Genomic DNA, 21,115 nt, shown 5'->3' on the forward strand with positions numbered 1-21,115 from the left:
CTTAAACACGATCTCTCACGAATACGTGAGCGAGGACTAACGATTCAAAGAGATAGATCACGTTCTTTCAGCCACTGTCCTTCGGGTGTGTAAACACCCGCCTAGCGAGCTAAAGGTGTCACCCTCGATGATGCAGAAATCAAGAAGAGCGAATGGAAGGGCAAGAAGAACGAGCCGGCACCTCCTTCGGTAGAAACTCCATTCCAATCGACAATGCGAGGATCTCATCGACTTATATAGACTATAACCGACGTCCGATGATGGGCAAGGAGTCAAGTGCGAACTCGATTTTGTGGAGCTTACTTTGCTGCCTAGGGCGAGAGGTTCTCATATAGGTAGAGACATCGTCAAACTACATCATCTACGATGGTCTCACACTAAACACCAGATTGTCAAGAAAAAGGAATGCAGAGACCCAAGTTCATAAGGGCCCTACAGATGTCTCGGACGACCAGTCTGAACTCGCCTTGTCCACAAAGATGTAGTATCTCACTCAAAGCCAAGCGCTTCCAACATCCCGGCGCCGTCGTAAGCCCTAAGGCAAACCAAACATCGACATCCGTCAATGCGACAACCCAAACGAACGGACAAGCTACGCATAAGCCAAATGGCCGGCGCGCCCAAAACCCGCCGCTAGACAAATCGACGGCGTCATCACGGTCTCTCACTAATGTCAACAAACTCAGATTATTCCGTCGTCCGTGCTCTGCGAGGAATCTAGCACCGGTAAGCCATCGACGTAAGAACTCAAGTAAGACTGCCGTCGTGCCGCGTCCTGCGCGGCTTCATCTAAATGAAAAGCATCGCAGTTGGAAGCTTGAAAAGGGGTAAACCGATAGCATCGAAAGACGAGAGACGAATGACGAGGTGATGTGCTTTAGAGAATCCAACGAAACAAACATCAGCCAGTCTAGTCCTTGGTCAGCTCTTCTCAATCAAGCCACGCCGCAGAGCTGCAGGGCTCAGAATCCTCTCATGGCGCGGCATACTCTCACCATTCGACCGTATAGAAAATCGTTCCCAACCAACGAAGTAAAAGTCTGCAGGAACTATTCGATTCGCAGCTGCCAGATACCAACGCTCCACCTGGAGCTGTCAGTTTGAGTTCAGCCGAACTCTCTGTGAGGGCAAAAGAGCTTCTCACCCAACAAGCCCATGCCGAGTTGGTGGTTCTGGTGACGTTAGTTCCCGAGCAAGCTCTGTTCGCCGTGGGGCCTCCAAGAAGCCTGTGCGCAGAAGGGTAAGGGGAGTCTCGACACCACAGGCTGCGTCGCTGTAGAAAGTTCTGTCGAGGCGATTGGGGGAAAACCAGTTCATCAAGTAGTCAAGCTGCCAACGCATCAAGCTCTGGGGCCAGCTGATTGTTAGTTAGCCAGCCCCAATGTCTCAGCACAGCCCAGCCTTCCCGCGAGACCCCAAAACGGCATCTTGGACTTTTAGTACGAAGCCCGGCGCGCTTTCTAGCGACGGGGTGTGTGGTCCTTTGGTTTCCCGCTATCGCGCCAATCCCGCGTCTATGGGAAACACGCCGGGCGCCACTTGTGGATGACGGGTGCGGGCGGAAGGGCAATTTCTTCGCTTTGGCTCCTTCGTCTGTGCGGCCACCCGTCCAACGACGACAGATTCGGATGATGCCAAAGTAAATATGAAAACTCTGGACATCCTCTCCTCCAACAACCGCCGTGACGGACGTGAAGGAGTGTGAAAGCTGTGGGCGCTCGCACCTAGCCTTCATCACGTTACTCACTAGACTCAGAGTGCAGTCTGCGCACCCCTGCTGTCTCATCGGACCCAAGCCAATGGAAATGCCGAAACCCCTGTCTACTTGAATAGGCCCCTGGTCGCGGGATCTTTGGCGGCTACGATTGGAGAGGGAACAGGGGCCACAGGTGGGCTCGTCGTTGGTTCCAGTCCTGGAAGCGAGCGAAGACCCCGGGTGACTTCATCATTGCTCGGGCTCGCTCCTAGAGACCGTCGACTTGTGACTCGATATCCGTGTCAATATGGTGGATTTATTTTGTTGGAACATTGAACATCCAGATGCTGCGTTGTCTTCGGAGTCAGCGAGACGATCCTGGCTTCACCGCCGCAAGTACCGGTGACATGGCGATGGATGTAGACTCGCGACCGTGCAAAACCCAGAGATCTGCGATTCCCCAAGACCGGGAGCAAGCCACAGAAGCAAACGGGTGCAAGGGTATCTGTGAGTGGCACAGACTCATAAATTGCAACCGAAAGTCGCGCTCCGTTGGCACTGAGCCACCCGAGACCCGCTTCGCCGGACTCGAGTGCCACGTCACCAGCCTCACGACCCAGTGATGGCATGGGGTCCGGATGAGGCGTGTGGCGGAGTGCAGGTTTTGCAGGTTTTGCATGCTCGTTTGCGGGCTGGTTGCCTCACCACAGTACCTTTCAGCGCCACCAAAGACGCCGTTGCGGAATTGCTCCTGCACCTCTGGCAGGGCCGCCGTCTCGCTTCGGCAGCAACTTGGCCTTGACCTTGCGGCATACGACGCAGCCGCAATCGCAAACCATTTACGGATACCAGGCCTTGGTTCAGTCCAGTTTAGACGCGGCCAGCGCATAATAGTCGCCACAGTCGAGCTGCAGGTTTCAGCTGCTCTGGTATGGCCGCTGTGTCTCCATTTGCGCTTGTCGTTACTGAGCATGTTGCCTGAAGGATCATGGCTCCTTGAGCTGCAAATACCGCGATCCCAGTCGACCAGTACTCGTAGAGAGCCTTCGATGCCGCGTTTGATTTGGTTGGCCGATTGTATCGCCCAGATACCGCGCCGCTTTGGTTATCGGTTGAGGGGTCGACCTAGCCTCCAGGCCATGGGGGAGAAGGCCATGTTGCTATTCTCGTCGTATCCTGCATGCCGCAAATCATGCACCCAATGTTGGTTAGAAGCCGATTGCTGGCCTGGCGACATGCGGATTTTGATGGTAAGCTCGTCGAGTATCACTTGTTGGCGTTTCTTTTGGACATCATCATTGTTTATGCTGCCCATTATCCGCGCCGTACTCGTCAATGTGTGCGACAGGAGTTGTCATTTTCCTTGCAAGCGTGGGCTCCGAGACATTGGCAACCCGTTGCGGGGGAAACGTTCGGGGCCGGCCTAAAAGTCAAGATGAGATATCATCTCTGACTAAGACTCATGACGCCAGTATCATCTCTTTTCAGCATAATCATCTTGAAAGAGACATTCGGTCGTGGAGTCAAAGTAGACGATTGGTGATGGACCGTTTCCGGAAGATGCGGGTAAGGAGAGACATGCATGAGGGGGAGAAATGGACCTTCAGGGACCAAAGTTTTGGTGGTGGGAGATTGTGATGGGTCAGCCACGTGATTGGCCCAAAATGTCCATTAAAAGGCCAATGAAGGACGGGGAGAGGGATCGCGCCCCTTCCTGCCCAGAAGTCCATTTCGAATAGAGCCAATCATACAATTGAGAATGCTCCAGACCCCGGACGAGGAGAATAGCAATACTCCTCTTCCAATAGTGGTTGGATGCTATACGCGGCCGACGGGGGCGATGGTCGTTGCTCGAGCGGATCTGGGCTTTGAATGAGACAATATCAAACTCTAGTTTGCCTTGCAACAAGGGCCTTGAAGATGGGTTGGAGCGTTGCACTGTCTGCGAATGGAAGACTTCCAAATGTCTTCCATCACCAGACTGCCGTATCGAGCCGACTCTCACCCCCAAGTCACCCCACGGATAGGCAGGCTGTGAAGCTGACTCTGCGGGCAACGGGCCGTATCAGACGACCGGGTCGTGGGTGAGATTGCAAGGACGGCGGGCCACTGGTGAGCGTATCATTGCCTGTTGTGCCGGAGAATATAACAATTGGGAGAATAGTTCGAATCCGTCGGTCCACCTTGCCCGGATCTTTTGGGACTATCTTGGATAAAGGAGGCTTCGAGGGTGTGCCGTACCATCCATATCCTATCAGCTTAGTAGGCCGAGGGTCTGGTTCACCAAGTTTGCCGACACCCTCAATGAATCCTAACTCGACTTACGAACAGACGTGAAAGCGCGTCTGATTGTTGGTGGCGCTTCCTGGTCGTTGGTTCGACGACGCGTCGTTGAGGCTTTTCGCTGCAGTCATCTATCATGGCCATGTATGGCGTCCAGTAGAAGTTTGCTACTACCTCGCCGCGGGGTCCTGCGTCGATCCTCCTGCGAGCGTCTCGATCGAGTTGCTTTGAAGACTGAGCGTTCCAACCGATGTTTCCCTGTTGGTTTTGTCGAGGAGTAGGCCCGGAGAGTCGAGAGCAAATCAACTTGGTGCCGCAAAGCCCGTCAAGCCGGTTCAGTAACATTCTCTGTGATTAGGGGCAGAGTATGTTTGTTGATAGATGATAGATGGCATGAAAAGTCGATGATAGTCTCTCGGTACGACTGTGAGCTTGGCCTGTGTCTCTTTCGAGGCTTGTGCCCGCCCGAGCCGTCCACACCATCTCGAGGGTCGAGGGAATTCTAGCCGAAGAAAGCTCATGGTCATCAAGGATGAAGCGCCGAGGCAATCTGGAGATGTCGCCAAACAAGCGCCGGGCATTGGAGGAAGGGTGGGGCGTATGTGACAAGCGTAGCGGTAGCGTGGGCGATCAACAGGGAGGGTGGCACGAGAGCGAGACATGCAGAAACCTGTCCTCTCGGACAGCGTGAAAGTGAGACATGCAGTGGATCATTGATGGATGACATGTTGACGACAGTTGACGACGCTGGTGAATCAAGCGGTTCTGAATTGTCTTGCTCGGTAGCAGGCGGTTGGACGGTGATAGTCTTCAGACACGGTGGAGCGAGACGCAGGGGAAAGGCAGGATACCTAGAACAGAGGCAGGTACTTTATCGAGAGGCAGATACGAAGCCACAACGAGGCCTGGTCGAACGTGTGAGGGCTCCCATCCGGCACTTGTCGAGTGGGCAAAGTGGATCGTATTGTTCCGTAGAGTTAGAAATGACCAGGTGTCGAGAGGCTATGGGGGGCCTACTGCGTAGGGTTGGGATTGAGTGGATAATGTGAAGCGTTGGTACCGTAATGTGTAATGTATGGATATCGCTCTGTGTGTAGGCAGTCTGAGCGTTTTGGGCTCGAAAGCACAAAAGGCATGGCAAGAAAACGTGGTGGAGGAGAGTCAAGGTCGAGAAGAAGAAAAAAAGACATGGATCGAGAGGCGACCGTTGGCCCCGCCTCACTCCACGGGCCACACTGACCAGTGACACGGACCACTAGGTGACTGAGGTGCACGTTCCAACTAAGCTGAGCCGTCTTGACCCGCAAGTACGTACCAACAGCCGCTACGCTAGAGCCAGATTAGGGCAGGTGCATTCAAGACCCACTTTCTAGGCCGTCTGTCTGCTCCCTGGTCCTTCCTGCTGCTCCAGCTAGTGCTCTTTCTTCGTCTTCGGTCGCCATCGATGCTTCCCGTCCAAGTCGCTTCTTTCCCTCCCATCGTCGGGTCACGGGGTGTCTCCTTCCATTCCCTCCACCGTTCCTTCCAACAAGCCAACTCTCAAATCTGAGGTTTTTCTGTGAGGGAAGGCACTTACCGGTACCATATCTTGTAACATCATTGGGCCCTCTTACCACTCGCGGTCATTGTCCCGTTTTCTCATCGACCCCGGGTCAATGTCCACCCGCCATCGCTGTTTCCCATTCGCAACGTGAAATTGTCAACCAAACACGACCAGTCTCTGTGCGCCGCAATTCATTCGACAGTGACATCCAGCGTCACCCCTGCCTTTCTCCGTCGATAACAGCAAACTTATTACTTTTGCCTTCTTACTCATACGACCAGGCCTGACTTTTCTACGGTACACTCCTGTCCGGTCTCGTCCTCTGATCTTTCTCACTCGTTCATGGCGGGGCGGGCCATCCCCCGTGTGCCCTCGGTCGCTGTCGCTCCAAGGGCATTCCCAGCCGCCAGCTTTGGGCGTTTGCCTCCCCGCCATCTCAACTTCTCAACTCAAGCTCGTCCAGTGTACTGCGTAAGTGTCGCCGAGACTCGAGACTTATTCCCGCCCCGAGTCCCGTGCCCTCCAACCCAAACGAAACTACACTACACCGTAACGTGCACACTACCGCCCTCGCCGTCGGTGAGCTCGTGGGGTAAGGTACCGAGTAGCGCATGCCAACTGGCGGTAAGCACAGCCATCCTGCTCGCCTAATTTTGAGTCACACGTTCGGTTTCCGGTTCTTCCCATGACGGCACTTCAACGATGATATTCCTCTCGGTTTTCAAAAACAGCATCAAGATCGAATTCGACGTGCCGGCAAAAGTCTGTTTCCCCCCTTGGAGCCCCCTCTCCAGTCTTCTTCCCCCCCTCCCCAAAAGGCAAAAGGACCAGCATCCCAGAATCCCAGACGATGCAAAGGACCCCGAAAGCGGACAAGGGCACGACAAGGGTTTGCGGCCCAATGACAACGTCGAGTGGCCTTGTCAAGGCTCTTTGCTGTTGCCATAGGACGAGCCGTGTATGCAGAGTCCAGGGCGAAAAAAAGCTACCCGCATGGCGGCGCAGTTGCCGTACGGAGTACGCAGTGCCTAGTAGCCAGCTTCGCGCCTCATCTCATGGCTGTTGATGCCAGGCGTCTCTCGAGTCCCCGACGTACTGCTGTTTTTTCTCGTCATTTCTAGCCCATCAGGTAGTAACGGGTAATAGGTAGGCGACCCAGCTAAGGTATCTCTTTCACGACCATTTTGCCATTTTTGAGTCTTGACCCCTCCACCTACTCTCCGTACCCTGTACACATCGGCCTCTCATCGTCTTGCGTGCCTTTATCAGCATTTTACCCTCTCGTCTTGGCTCCTAGCCAAAGTCTCTAGCCCCTCTTTCGCACTTCGAGTCCCATCTGTATCCGTATCCTTCTCTAAGGTGTCTTGAATTACTCCCCAGCGGAGCCCGGAGCCCCCCCTATGCAACGCATCTGCACACTCCTCAGGTTGTTTCCACCGCGACAGGAGTTCGCATATTGATGTTCACCCAGCTCCCCCTTTCCGTCTTTTCCAGGCGTGCCGGGGGCTCTTGTAGTTTCTCTTTGCGTTTCCTCCATCTGTCAGGATGAGTCAACATAGCAATTGGCCCAAATTGCTGTGTGATCTGCTCCCTCCTGCGCGCGCTCCCTGTCAATGGCTGCCCAATCCCGAAGCGCCGTGCTCGGCGGTTGCAGCAGCTCACCTGACTTGAGCCCATGATGCGCAATTCTTGACCGCCGCAAGACCATGGCGTAGGAGAAATGTAGTATGTAAGTGTGGCCTGCGTAGGTATTGCACACCCCGACATAGGTATTGCGAGAGCACAGCCAGCCCGATATTTCAGTGACAAGGGTCCTGGAGCCATACGTAGGTAAAGACGAAGAAGAAACTAGCATCCAACATCTCATCTATTCGCACAGATACCTAGATGGATGCAGATGCAGCGATGCGAGAGATGGGATACTTTTCGTAGTACGTACACTCACACGCCCCAAGAAAAGGTAGGTATCTTTGGTTGGGTACTTCCATTGGGTTCCACCCCAGACCACCCCCCCCCCCCCCCCCCCCCCCCCCCCCGCCCCCCCCCCCCCCCCCCCCCCCCCCAAACCACACACCCCCCCCCCCCCCCCCCCCCCCCCCCTCCTCTCCCCCCCCCCCCCCCCGCCCCCCCCCCCCCCCCCCCCCCCCCCCCCCCCTTGGTGTGCGTGTGTGCCTCGCATTCCCATCCCGGTATATCGTGCAGAAAGCACTGCTCCTGTCCCGCCGTCTGCACTCTTGCTGCTAGTCATACCCCTGCTCGCTGGACCCGGCCGCCGTTGTCCATTCACGTTGTTCCAGTAGCCTGGGAAGCAACAAGCAAAGTGCAAGATACTTTACCTGGATAAAGGTACTTCGGAAGAGGTAGATGGCATGCCCTGAAGTGGTGAGTGCCTACCCCGACGTATATACAATCCGATGTTGCCTTCTTTTGGCTTCGCCTTGGCTACCTACCTTATTGCTACGTAGCTGTAGCTTCCATCTCTCTTTCTTTTCTTATTTTTGCCTCATCCCGGTGCTCCTTGTTCCTTGTCAAGCCCTCTTGCCACGCTGCTTCACCTTAGATCTATCTACCCGTCGTCTCCCATCTCCATATTCCTGTCCGCCCACCCTCATTCTCACTCATCCATCTCCGCATCTCGACGCACAACTTATCTCGACGACAACTACCACTCAGCAAACCGGCGCAACACGGTCTGGCTTGACTGTCTTGCCACGAAACGACAGATCACTTTCGACCTCTCTTGTCACCGTCGTCCTTCTGTCACAAGAAGAGGGCTGGCTCATCTCTTCTCAGCGGCGCCAAGGTACTATCTATCTGCCTCTCTGTCTGCCTGTCTAGACTCTAGGCGCGGCCTTTTCCCCCACCATCTTTGAGACCCCTCTGAACCCCTCCACCACCACCACAACCATCCCGACCGAATCGGCTCTCCCACGGCAGCCGCGCAACCTCGCACCACCCCACCACTTCACACCCTCACTATCACAACCCGGAAGCCATCCCCCTTCTTCCGCGCCAGCCTTCCTTGTAAACAATTTTTTTCTTCTCTCTCCTCACTTCTGGGTACGACCGTTCCGAGAGAATCATAACTTCACATCTGCTGTGCCGCGCTTAATCATCCATCTTTCCCATATAACACTTCCCTGTAGTTCTTGGCCAGGCCTAATCTGAAGTCCCAGATCAAGGAACCCACCCCTCTGGGACCATCATCTGTATCTCTATCTTTCTGTTAGTCGGCCGCGTCCGAAACCAGTATTCGTTCTCTGGCCTGCGAACTTCGTTCTGACCTGTCTCACAGCATTAGTCCCTCGGAAACACCACGTCGGATCAATATTGAATTTTGACCGAGGTTGAACCACCAGGTTACTCTCGCCGCCGCCTCTTTGCCTCTGAGAGCCCCATAGCTGACTTCAAGCCAGACCTGTAGACATAATTGTGGCAAAGACATGAGATAGTAAGGTTGCTGGATTATGGTGGACAGGCCTAGAGGTTTCCTCTCAAACCCGGGATATCATGGCAACCCGCCGCGCGGCGTTAGGCTTGCCGAGCCGCCCAGATGAACAGATACGAGCGAGAAGAGCCGCTGCCGCCGGATACATCGAACAGAGCGAGGATTTGCAGAGCACCCCTCGGAGGATCCGCAGAGAAGGAGAAAACATTCGGATCGCCATTCAACAACCGGTGCAGACCAAACCTGCACCGATGCCCTCGACGGCCTCCTCGCGGCGACCATCCATTCCCATGCCTTCTACTCGGCCACCTTTAACCCATCAGACCCAGTCGTGGAGTTCTAACAGCACGGCTGCCGAAAGACCCAGCCATGCTCCTACCATGTCTGGCTCATCGACATCTGGCCAGTCTCAGTCGAGCGTTGCCAAGCCGAAACGCAACGTACTGCGGAGAAAGCAGTCGTCTGTCACCCCAAAGACACCAAGCCTACGTCACGATTCGAACAACACCGATTCAACTCGAGGAAGCTCATCTTCTTCAGCCCCACGATCCCGGTCTTCTCTGGAACCCGCCCCCTATCACCTTGACCGCGGCATGACCGAGAGCCCAACCGAGATTCGCATTGCACACGTTATCGATCTGCCCAAGACCCAAGCGCAACCTGTAACGATTTATCCCGAGCTTGATCGATATAGAGAGATCTATGGACGACCCTCCACGTCTTCCGAGGGATCTAGCGTTGATTTCCTCCACAGGCTGGCTACGCACGACCTCCCACCCCCGACTCCCGTCTTCTCCGGCACCAGCAGCCAGTTGAGTGCTTTCAGTGGCAGCCCTTCCACTAGATTCTCTGAGTCAACTAGCCCGGGTCCATACAGCCGTGATACCACTCCCACCTCCATGTCGTCACAATCGCCAGGACTGGTGGTTCCGATGCGACTTCCTGTGCCCAGAGTGAGGCAAGTGAGTCCGGCAGTAACACGGCCACCAGTCGCCCGGAGAAGAGCCGGCAGCATACCGAATGAGATGGAAGCGTTTAGCGCCGACCCCCAAGGGCTTGCCGCGGTACGCGAGTCTTTGACATCGTCATCGTCAAACTCGACAGTTCGAGAAGGAGACCGCAAAGAGTCCAAAAAGAAGAAGAGGTTGTCGCCTCTACCTCCTAGCCCACCGCCACGGAAGTCGTCGCAGAAGTTTACCAAGGATCAAGACAATGACGAGTCTCCATCCAAGGCCTCACGAGAGCCGGCTGTGCCAGTCATGGCAGCCCCGTCACCCGTTCAATCTCCCCCACGACGGACACCAGCTGCTTCACCTAGGGCAACCCCCCCTGCTCGTCCCAGCCGAGACAACACACCAGACCTGCAATCCCAGCTGTTTGGTCCCTTGCCCATCATCCACAGCAATCTATCCTCATCTTCCTTGTTAGGCGATAAACGTGGACCGGAGTTGCAGTCATTGTCGCGATCAACGACTCCCCTGTCATACCCAGACAACCCTCAGCAAACCTCCCGTTTGCCGGTCGGCAGGGAGGCTACACCGGCCCCGCGCTCAGCAAATGCCGTGGACACGAAGAAGAAGAACGACAGAACCGTCACTCGTACCCCGAGCCCCGGTACATCGACCTTTTCTCGGTTTCCCTTCTTTGGGCGGCGGTCCAAAACAGCGCCGGAGGTTCCTCAAGTCGACAAGAAGGACAAACCGGCTCGTAAGGGGCCAGCCGCCGGCACTGGGCATGAAGGCTACGGACGCCTGGGTGGTCTCCGAAGACGAAGTGGAAGTTCATCGACCAACTTGGCACGTCCTAGTCTAGGACCCGGTTCCTCTCAAGACAGCCTCAGCAGCAACCAGCCAACTGACCCTTTCCTCCTGGAGCGGATGAACCCCGTCATCATTTCCGGCGGAGGACTCGTCGACAACAGAAATAACAGCGTAGACTTGGTCCGTTCAGAGAGCTATCAGAGCCTTGGATACGCCTCTGAGGTGTCCACAACTTCCAGTATTGGGCGAAGCCTAGCCCCATCAGCCATTCCTCGAGGTGGTCCTCATCCCTCCCTCAGCCGTCGCCGTCCCTCCGACAGTAGCGATTCCGAGGCAGTGACTATGAAGCCCACGCTAGCGTTCAGGCGATCCGTTCAGCGCTTGCGTTCGTCTCCGGACCAGAGTCCACTGAAGCTCCCTCAGCCCATCAACACCACTGGGATCACGTCGCCGTCGATTAACAGCCATGATACAAGCATTCTTACGGATGATTCGCAATTCGAAATGCATAGAGAGGTCATTCGTGGCCGCATTGCCGCAGCCACTGCGACAACACCGAAGAAGCTCACCAAGCGTACACGCTCTCCAAGGAAGTGGAATCTCTTCAGCCGATCCCAGAGCCAGCCGAACACCAAGAAGTCAGAGAAGGATGCGGTGCCAGTGGCTGCAACCGTGAAAGTAGTACAGCACAAGCCAGCTGCCTTCTACACTCTGATGGACGGTTCCGAGCAGGAAGACATTGGTACTCCAGACGTCGAGGAGATTCTTCGCGAGGCTGAAGTCTTTGATCTTCCATCCCCTCCGCCTGTTCTAAAAGAAAGACGAACATCCTCTGCAAGTCAGACCAACAGGAGAGAATCCTTGAGCAGGCTTTTACAGCCAACCAAGTCATCGCAAGCTCGGAGAAACTCGGCGACCGCAAAGTCAACTTCAATCCCAGCGATTCGGTCCATGAAGCCTACCCACACACCTCAGTCTAGTGTTTCAAAGCCAGCTGAACCACGCCCAAGTCGCCTGCCTCAAGTTGGCCGGATTCCCAAGGTCGTGACCTCTCGTCCAGAGCACACCTCGTCGAGAAGCTTCTCTCGTCCTTTCAACAGAATCAGCATGCAGATACCGCCGCAAGCCGCAAGCTTCAACCCGGATTTCGTTGCTTCGGGTGCGACCCCAACCCCAGAGCTATCCACGCCCGAACTGTCTCGTGGAGAATCTACGGCGACTAGCGACAAGACCAACTCGGACCCTCGCTCTTCTCTTGTTCCCGTCAAGACGCCTGAGATGATTCAAATCGGTAGAGAGTTTCTGGCGTTTTCTCCTCGAAAGAACTCTGAGTGCACCACAAGCACTGATTCCAGCAGTTTGGGCATGTACACACTTGCAGATGCCATGGCTTATGTGCCCGATCCGAATGCACCTCTTGTTGAGGACGAGATTTGGGATGAGTACAACGATCTAATCGGCGACGTACCGCCATCTGCGACATCATCAAAGGGCGCCCCGTTCCATCTCGAGACCCACGGCTCGCGAATGTCAAAGAGGTCTTTGAAGCCTCTCGAATCTCCTACCATTGCGCCGCCATCAAAGACTCTGGAGAAGAACGTCGAGGTCGAAGCGGGCGCTACAACGTCTAGTGTCTATTCCGCCGATATGACCGAGCGTCTCAAGGCTGCCTTTGCGTTGAAGCCTGAGGGAGAAATCCTTGTACCTGTTGGCGAGATCCCTGCTAGAGTCATTGACCGCGAGAGCACTGAGCTAGCACGTAAGGCGACGGCCGCGTCTCAGAGAAGTAGCAGCTCGTCTCGCAGATCAAGACAGTCCGACTGCAGCTGCAAGTCTTCCGAGGATGAGTCGCCGCTCTCTCAAGTCAACCTTCGTGTCGGTTCGATGACGGTCAGCAAGTGGTTGTCTTTTGGTCATGTGCTCTTCAGCCCAGCCCGGGACCAGCTTCTGGACGTTGTCGGCTCGCTGAAGCGTCACTCCATTCTCGTTGTCGATGGCCTTGGTAACGATGACTGGTCGTTCTACGCGGCAGAGACATACCCTGCTGCTACCTTCTTCAACCTGTCACCCCGCGCGCCGTTGCCAGAGGAGCATAAGAACTCGTCAAGCTTCCCATTGAGCCCGCCAAACCACCATCAGGTTCAGTACCTCTCTCAGATGGACAAGTTCCCCTTTGGTGCAGAGAGCTTCACCTCGGTGGTCTTCCGCTTCCCTGCGGCCGCGCCTGAGTCTCACTATCGGAACATTGTTTCGGAAGCACGTCGAGTTCTCAAGCCGGGTGGCTACCTGGAGCTCTCGATCCTTGACGTTGATCTTAACAACATGGGCAACCGAGGTAGGCGTACTGTCCGCCGACTGAAAGAACGCATCCATGTGAACAACTCGGAAGTCAGCATTGGCTCGTCCTCCGACCTCATTCTGCGCCTCCTCGGGCGCAAGGGATTTTCCGATGTCAAGAACTGCCGCGTCGGCGTGCCAGTGGCGAGCGTGGTGACTCGGTCGGAGAGCGGCAGCAAGAAGCCACCCGTCGCTGGCGCCCGGAAGGCTAAGGAAGTTCGCAGCCTTGCCGAGATGATGAACGAGGACGGCGATTCCGCCGATGAGAATATCACCAAGATGGTGGCCAAGGTGGGCCGATGGTGGTACAGCCGCTGCTATGAGAGCGCAGCTGGGACCATCAGCAAGAGCATCTGGTCTGATCGTGCTTTGCTTTCCGAGTGCGAGGAGCTGCGGACAAGCTTCAAGCTCATGGTTTGCTACGCACGTGTACCGGATAGGGCGCGAACCGCAAGTATCTGAGTCTTTCAAGTCTCTTCATTCCTTATTTGCTTCAGCCTGGTTTCCTTACTATCCTCGTTTCATACCACAACGCACATGATCCACTCCAACGTATCTTTATTACAAGGGCATCATTATGGAAGATTCGGAACGGAAGAGGAAGCATCACAAGATCCAAGAGGGCGCGAGCCCATGATCGACTCTACCCCACAGTGGCTGAGTCTTTCCCCCTTTTATACAACGAAGCAGAGCAGCCGGTGAACACAGCACGGCGTTTGCGAGAGGGCTCATCTAACCCATTCATCCTTGGCTGAGTGGGCATGGATAGTCCTTTCATCATCCCTTACTATCATATTTCTTTACCATCTATACGCAAGCCATCACTGGCGAAGTATGTAACACATAGTATTGGGTCTTGAAATCCGTGGTCCTGTATTTGTCGACTGGCTGTGCCATGGCGGAAACGCCTCTTTCTCTTCTCTCATCCATCACTTTCACCACAAAAGCAAATGGCGCGATATTAATATTCTCTTTCTACAACCTCATCAGCGATAGGACACTCTTTGGGAGCGGATTAGCAAGGAAAGCTGGACTGGACTAAACTTGGAACACAGTATGGGTATGAATAATGTGATGGCTGGGCCGTTGCGCTTCTCTTTTGGGTTGTCTCTCTTTCTTTCTCGCTCAATCGGAGCGTCGGGTTTTGGGACGTGGTATCATGGCAAGGAACGAAATGAGAGAGACAGAGGATGGGAAGCGTGGTGGCTCGAGGCCCAACAGGAGAGGAGGAAATTGTTAACGAGAGTACGGCATGATGAATCATGTTGGATGTCTGGACTGTCCTTGAAGCGTTTTGCATGGCACGAGATACCCCAATCTTTTAGTAGCGGAAATGAAATGATCTGATTCTAACGTTGTGTCTCTTCCTTGTGATCTTTACCGTGTATCATCTCAACAGTTCCAGTGTTGTTCAGATGAAGAGCATCACCTGCCCAGCGCATTTGAGACCACCGGTTCTTGCAGGCCGTGTCCCATGGTTTCCTTCTCACCACGGGGTCATAAGGTCGTGGTTCCCGTTCCTGAATAATATGACGCAGCTAGCCCACCTGGACTACTGACCTCCTTCCCATACCCAGAGTTCAATCTTCAGAGAATGCAGATTCTGCCTCGGAGAACGCTTGGCAACAGGTCTTGTGGTGCCTTCCCTCCATACCTGTTTGCCTCTCCAATCAGTAGGTACGCCTATTTTGCCCAATCCCCAAGCGGGATGGCGATGGGAGTGCTTGCCTTTGGTGATTCAGCTTACAGGAGAAGCTGCTGCTTCAACGTTGTCTTGGAGAACTAGATGCAAGAATAAGGTGCTTGGTATTCTCCCTTAGGAGAGATAAAAGTACTCTACCTGCTCCCAAGCTGACGTCCGTTTCCTCCCCTCTTCAACTTCACAGACGCCATGTCGTCCTTCATCATTTTCCTGGCTTCGGTTTTGGCTGATGTTCCTGAAAGCAGACCAGCATCGAGACACGGTTCGCTGCGAGTAAGAACTTCATTATTCTCTGGAATCAAATTTCCTGACATCCAAACTTCGTCATTTAAACACAGCCATGGGACTTCAGAATTTTAGGATGGTTCTTGGGAGTGTGGCTCTGTTGTTCAATATTGGGCCATCACGCGAAGTTGGTCGAGAGGAGAGATCCCTCCAAGTGGCAGAATATGACAGGCGTCCCAGGTCAGAACAACGGGCTCAAATCATCTGTATTCAGCTCACGTGAGTTTATTCAGTAGGTAGTTCACATACACACTCATCCACAGCATCGTCTCCACATTCATAGGAACTCGAAGGGGAAGGAAGCCCTCTAGCCCACGAGACTTGTTTGGTCGACACTGTGAATCAGACGCGTCTGTTGTTTTTCCTCGCCCCAGGCGTTGCAAAGGTCTTCTCAATACTTCACCTCTTCACGCTGGACCGCGCCCACACTTGCCTTCTTCCATTCACAGGCTTTCTACCTCCCTTCTTCACCCGCCTTGATCAGGACTCCCAAACAACCACCGCGTTTCTTCCCCTCTTAATCTCGGGCCCATGAAGGCTTCTTTCCTCCTTTCCAAATTCCACTCTCCTATTCATTGTGTCCCTTGCGACTCATCCCTCGACAGCTTCTTCCTTCTCGACCGAGTGCCACCGGACCATACATCATCGCGACTCGATCGCCTCTTCAGCCATCCTTACCTCCTCATCTTTCATCGTCCGTCATCTCACTGCGAAGATGAGCTCCCACAGTATCCCCAAGCGCAATGCCATCGGGGCATTTGCGACCCCAATCGATCCGCCTCAGCTTCGCGCTCACCCTCGCGCCCATCAACAGCAGGACGGCAACGAGAATCTCATTGATGAGACTGCCAAGATGGCAAAGAGGCTCACCGAGGGCCCCTCCCAGACCCAATGCGTCTTTGGCAATGAAGACATTATCCCCGGCACCAGCATTGCTGGCGTCTCCGGTCGCCTTGGCGATCCCAAGCTTGCTTCGATGCAAAAGATGGTCCTCGACTCGGTTCCTGAGGGAAGTCAGGTCAAAATCATCTATCTCATCACCAAGGTAAGCCATCTCATCTCATACCATCTCACCAAGCCTCACTACCTTCCATTACTACCATATTCACGCGTGATGCCGCGGCTAATGATAAATAAAGGAGAATGAGAACAACGACCTCCGAGCTGGAACTGCTAACAATGCCGCTGCTGCACAAGCTGGACCTTCCGAGGTGGGCCGCTTTGTTCAACAGAACAATGCGGTTCAGGACCGCACTCGCGCCCAGGTCCACCAGCACAGACAGGGTGAGGACCATGATGAAGAGGATGGAGATGTCTCCCTGCGGCCTAGAAAGCGTCGCCGAGCTTCCTGCCGAGTCTCTCCTCTTCATATATCGCCTAGAGGCATCAAGACCGAGCAAGAGGACGAGGAGGAAAGTGAGAAGCAGATCAAGGAAGAGGTCGATGATGAGGTCGACGATGAGTTCAAGGAAGAGGTCGATGATGAGGTTAAGGAAGAGGTTGATGATGAGGCTCTCTTCTTTACAGAACCCGACGAAGTCATCAATCGCAGCTTCTTTAGCACGCACGCCATGCACAGAACGACTCCCTCCCTATATGGTCTTCCTTCTGGAAATAGCTTTCCGTTATCGACTCGAACCGCTCAGCAGATCAACCCCTCTGATGATAACGATAATGGTGACGAGGACGACGGCGAGGAACCAGTGCAAGTCAGATACACTGGAAGTTACTTTGATAACTTTTTCGCCGCATATGATGCCGCCTTCTCCGCTGAGGATCCTCATCCCTATCTTCGGAGCTTGGATGATCTCGACTTCCCTGGACTGCGTTGATCAGAGCGATTGAGTACAACGGAGAGAGTATCATCAGCACTCACCAGCCTAGAGATACGCAAGAAGGTCTCGAGAGAAGCACTTGTGGAACAGGACTTCTTTGGTCTGTGGGTATTGATTTGCATTTGGACGGGCAGACGAGTGCTCTGGGCTTTCTGAAGGTTGTTTAACAAGGAAGACATGGAGTCAATGGGACAGAGAGTTTGTTGGTCACTAAGTGTAGTATTAGAACAAGAGGATGGTGAGAAGGGCTTGTACATGTACTTAAAGAAGAACTACAAGCTACCTTAGTTCACCCAGAGCTACCAATACACCCTGAGCCTGTAATCCTTTCATGGACAGTGCTTTGAGTGAACCTCTTCCGATCTAGACTATAAAGAGAGAGTCCTGTTTGTAGGTCGTCAATTCAATCACCTGACGTTGCCAAGTGTGGTGCCCGTTGCGTACAGCATCCGAATGCTGCCAGAGTCACGATACACCTTAGGACCTGGCGAATACGTGTTGCTGGTACCATAAACGGGTGCAGTCCAAGACTTGTCATTGGGGGACTTATAGGAACCGTAGTCATACCAAGCACGGATGGTGAGTCTGTCGGGCCCGGGACCAAGTATGATTGAATAGTCTATTAGACAGCGTGAACAATGGCCATTCACTTCGATTCCCGGCTGATTGACTGCCAGTCTGACGGCGTTGCCAAGTTCCTTTGGGGGACCACCCCAAGATTCAGATCCACCGATGTGCCGACAGATTCTCTCTGACACTTGCCAAACTCCAAGGCCCTGCTGATAACTCAGTGCCCGCTGAGTATATAGTATGAACCTATCGGCTATAACTTTTGGCGCGGCGTGAAAAGAAGTCTTGGTCTTTTGACCTGGAGAAGGGGCATACTCGAAGGTAAACGGTGACATGATCTTCTTCAAATACTCCTGGTTGGCGGCTGTTTCGGGTCGCATGAGCTTGAGTGCGAGTTGAACATGGCTCTCTCGAATGTCGAAACGGGATAAGAAACATGCTCTGTTTGTGTCATATGGGCAGGTACGCAGCAGATGCCAAGGTACGTCGTTCGTATCAATGCGATGGAGCAGGTGGCAGCCTCCGCAGACCCAGTGGTTGGGCGAGGTGAATGCCAAACCAGCCAAAAAGTCTAGTTTTTGACTGACGGCAAGGCGAGTGAACAGCAGCCTCCAGTCTTTCTGGAGGAGAATTTGCATGTCTTTGCAGGTTTGACGCAAAATGAACTGGTCGTGCAGTTCAAGAAAGCTGATGATGTGATACAGCATCTCATTCGGAAGCTTCAAGAAACTCGGTACCGTGTATGTCTGCGGTTGAACCCGGCGAGCTGGATCCTTCGCAAGCGCCTTCACCCTCTTGAGAGTCCTCCGTACCAAAAGGCGACCCAGGAATAATCGCCATACAAAGCTTCCTTCCCTATCCCTCGCGGGACCAAATCGGCCTTGCAGGGCCCGCATGACACCTCGCAAGCTACAGTCATCCTCCGCAGCAGCAGTCGCCCGCGCGGCGGACAGCACGCTCGCGTCAACTGTTGCATGGACCCAGTTCCACACGGTTCGGTACTCCTTTCTGATATCGTGGCGCTCGACGACAGCTTCATAGTACTCTACAAGACGTGCTATAAACTCCTCGCGGACGTCGTCGTGGGTGACTACCGCTGGCGCAGGCGGCAGGGGCTGCTGAGGAGACCCGCCCGCCCTTGCCGAATAGGCCGCTCGTAACTCTCGGGAATACTGCTCTTTGAGTTGAACCTGTCGCCACGAAATCAGCTCATCAATCTTTGGGATGTAGAAGATCCGCTGTGCGGGATCCGAGGCGTTGGGTGGTGCCGAGGGGTCGATGTATTCCCAGATGTTGTGTTGATGGGCCTGGAATTTTAGCTGTATCAGCCATGAAGGCCAATCCTTGCGATGTCTTAAGCGTGCCGTAGTCGGACTTTCAGTCTTCATGGTGAAGGTTTGCGCAGTGGTACTAGACTGTGTGTTGTTCAAGAGAAGAGTTCAAGTAAGTGATGCTTTGGAAAGAGCTGGCCACGATTCGCTTCGTTTTGGCGAGGAACGCAGGCCTTTATAGATTTGGCGACCATTCTCACGAGGTTCTTGGGAACCTTGACGGAAAGGTTGGGTGCAGTATGGGGATGCCTGAACTTAGCCGAAAGGGACGTCAAGGTTGGAAAGTTAAAGGAGGAAGGGGAAATACATATTGTCACTTGAAGATGTGAGATGTCTCAAATTTAAATAACACAATCGTCCCATCTGAGTCGCTAAAAGACAACTTCTTTAGTATGTTTTTGACCTTTGAATGGCTCACGAGGGCTCTATCACCTCTCTTTTCTATGGCTTTTGACTGATTAATTGAGGATAACGAGCCTGTCTCTCACTGGCTGTCTGATGGAAAATAGAATGTCCATGTCTCGGTTACTCAGGAGATAGACTTAAGAAAGTAAGACAGTGTCACGGTCTCCGCACCCTAATTTAGCTTCCGCATTCTGCTCATTCACGGCTTGGCGTTGCATAGGTAGGTAAGGAATCGTCAAAACTAGTGGATCTCGTCGCTGAGGGGAAACTCAGCGCATACAGTCATTACACACTCAAGCACGCTCACATTCTGGCCAGGATTGTCTCACACGGGAAAAACGTCAATCGCTTACATGCATCTACTGCAGGATCAATAGATTCCCTATTTCACGTTCATGTTCGTTTACGCATCAGGTTACACTTCAACCAAAAAGGTTAAACAACCATATTTATCCTAGGCCTTTCTTTCGGTAAAGACTCATTGGGCCTTATTCCACATCCCGGCCGATGACTGGCTAAGGGATTGTATGCTTTACTGAATTTCCAGTTTCTTATTACCATTTTCAACAATCTTTACCCTTCGATAAGACGATGAGAACTCGAATTTGCAAGTAGCATTCGAGTCTGACTTCATGTCTTTCGTAGCAAACGTTCCGGCCTTTCTTTCACTAGCCGCCACATAGAAGCGATAACTTGGCTTTATAACATACGATTTATTTGGAGCGGGGCGAAACATGACGCTGGGGCCGATGCTATCCGACAACGGTTGCATAGTAGTCCCAATAATGAAGCCGGCTGTAGGATTTCATGAGTTCAACGTCTTCTCAATTCGAGGGCCAGCATATAACAGACGTACCTTCCGCAGCTTGGTCGTCATTGAAGTCTGATGCTGTTTGAAACACAAACATAGTGGGCTTAGCCGCATCTTTTGCTTCCTGAGAGGGCTTTTCAGTGCTGAAATGAGGATATCCGTCGTCAAAGTCTGCTTTCACAACGAGTCCGCCGGCTGCCAGGTCGTGTGGCGTGATTGGTACGGGCTGCGCAAGTACCTGGGATGCGAAACCAGGATTCCGGGATACCGCTGCCATATTGCCACATACAGCTTCGACAAGTAGGTTAGGGATATTCAAGGATAAAGTGGCACCTGGGGCAACAGTATAGCTACCCAGGATGACCGAGGTAATAGGTCCAGGAGGGCTTGGGGTGACATCGAAGCTGTCTTGAAAGAGAACATATGTAGATTTGGTTCCTGATCTGTTAATAATGTGGATGGTGTAATACGCTGCCGAGTCTACCTCGATTGCAGCCATATGCATCGATGAGAGAGGTGTGAGGGTAGTACTGGGGTCCATTAAGACAGTGGATGCACATGAGGGTGCATACAGTAAACCATGAGGGGGATGCTACGGTTCCAGGCATTCAAATTCTTCGGGGTTTTCGTCTTATATGGGATTGATCTAGTAAGAGTCATCTATTTGCGAAAGAGAAACAGCCGGCCATAGCGATTCAAGACGTATGCTTGACTGAAAACGGCGAAAGTAATGGTGTGAAGTGGCTGGCTAAATGGAACCATGCTCTACATGATCGTCAGTCACCGCGAACGCCAGCATTGTTTGTGAGAAAAGTCATCCGACCACGACGATTAACGACGTGTGCTTGACTGAAGACGGCTAAACCTTATGGTGTGATGTGGCTGGCTCAACTGAAACCATACTCTACATAATTGTCAATCATCGCGAGCGCCAAGAAAGACTTCAGCTCGCCACGCACTCGTCCATACCCGCGACAGGTAGTTGAATGTCTCCTAAGAGCTGAGATGGAGTTTGAATCCCATCACTCGAGGAGCTCAAAATAATGTTTTTGTCTGTATTTGTCATGAGTTTACGACTTCGTCACTTGGTAACACACTTCGGAAGGCTA

At 53.3% G+C, this 21,115-nt stretch overlaps 7 protein-coding genes across 7 annotated transcripts; 4 read left to right on the forward strand and 3 right to left on the reverse strand.

Annotated features, from left to right (window-relative positions):
- Positions 1 to 438: 438 nt before the first annotated feature.
- Positions 439 to 831, forward strand: CABS01_01144 (uncharacterized protein; the record flags this gene model as incomplete). Its single annotated transcript, XM_060534524.1, has 1 exon — positions 439 to 831. One exon carries the CDS (start codon positions 439 to 441, stop codon positions 829 to 831), a length of 393 nt encoding a protein of 130 aa, XP_060401602.1.
- Positions 832 to 2,060: 1,229 nt separating this feature from the next.
- On the reverse strand, positions 2,061 to 2,669 carry CABS01_01145 (uncharacterized protein; the record flags this gene model as incomplete). The annotated part of the gene is made up of 1 exon (XM_060534525.1): positions 2,061 to 2,669. The coding sequence occupies one exon, from the start codon at positions 2,667 to 2,669 to the stop codon at positions 2,061 to 2,063; it is 609 nt and encodes a 202-aa protein (XP_060401603.1).
- A 4,275-nt stretch (positions 2,670 to 6,944) lies between these two features.
- Positions 6,945 to 7,346, reverse strand: CABS01_01146 (uncharacterized protein; the record flags this gene model as incomplete). The annotated part of the gene is made up of 1 exon (XM_060534526.1): positions 6,945 to 7,346. One exon carries the CDS (start codon positions 7,344 to 7,346, stop codon positions 6,945 to 6,947), a length of 402 nt encoding a protein of 133 aa, XP_060401604.1.
- A 540-nt stretch (positions 7,347 to 7,886) lies between these two features.
- CABS01_01147 (uncharacterized protein) lies at positions 7,887 to 8,360 on the forward strand (the record flags this gene model as incomplete). The annotated part of the gene is made up of 1 exon (XM_060534527.1): positions 7,887 to 8,360. One exon carries the CDS (start codon positions 7,887 to 7,889, stop codon positions 8,358 to 8,360), a length of 474 nt encoding a protein of 157 aa, XP_060401605.1.
- A 672-nt stretch (positions 8,361 to 9,032) lies between these two features.
- CABS01_01148 (uncharacterized protein) lies at positions 9,033 to 13,529 on the forward strand (the record flags this gene model as incomplete). The annotated part of the gene is made up of 1 exon (XM_060534528.1): positions 9,033 to 13,529. One exon carries the CDS (start codon positions 9,033 to 9,035, stop codon positions 13,527 to 13,529), a length of 4,497 nt encoding a protein of 1,498 aa, XP_060401606.1.
- Positions 13,530 to 15,769: 2,240 nt separating this feature from the next.
- On the forward strand, positions 15,770 to 16,886 carry CABS01_01149 (uncharacterized protein; the record flags this gene model as incomplete). The annotated part of the gene is made up of 2 exons (XM_060534529.1): positions 15,770 to 16,099; positions 16,194 to 16,886. 2 exons carry the CDS (start codon positions 15,770 to 15,772, stop codon positions 16,884 to 16,886), a joined length of 1,023 nt encoding a protein of 340 aa, XP_060401607.1.
- A 410-nt stretch (positions 16,887 to 17,296) lies between these two features.
- On the reverse strand, positions 17,297 to 18,847 carry CABS01_01150 (uncharacterized protein; the record flags this gene model as incomplete). Its single annotated transcript, XM_060534530.1, has 1 exon — positions 17,297 to 18,847. The coding sequence occupies one exon, from the start codon at positions 18,845 to 18,847 to the stop codon at positions 17,297 to 17,299; it is 1,551 nt and encodes a 516-aa protein (XP_060401608.1).
- Positions 18,848 to 21,115: the final 2,268 nt, after the last annotated feature.

Source organism: Colletotrichum abscissum, assembly GCF_030869225.1.
Source record: "Colletotrichum abscissum strain IMI 504890 chromosome Unknown Scaffold_2.1, whole genome shotgun sequence".
Lineage (NCBI taxonomy): Eukaryota > Fungi > Ascomycota > Sordariomycetes > Glomerellales > Glomerellaceae > Colletotrichum > Colletotrichum abscissum.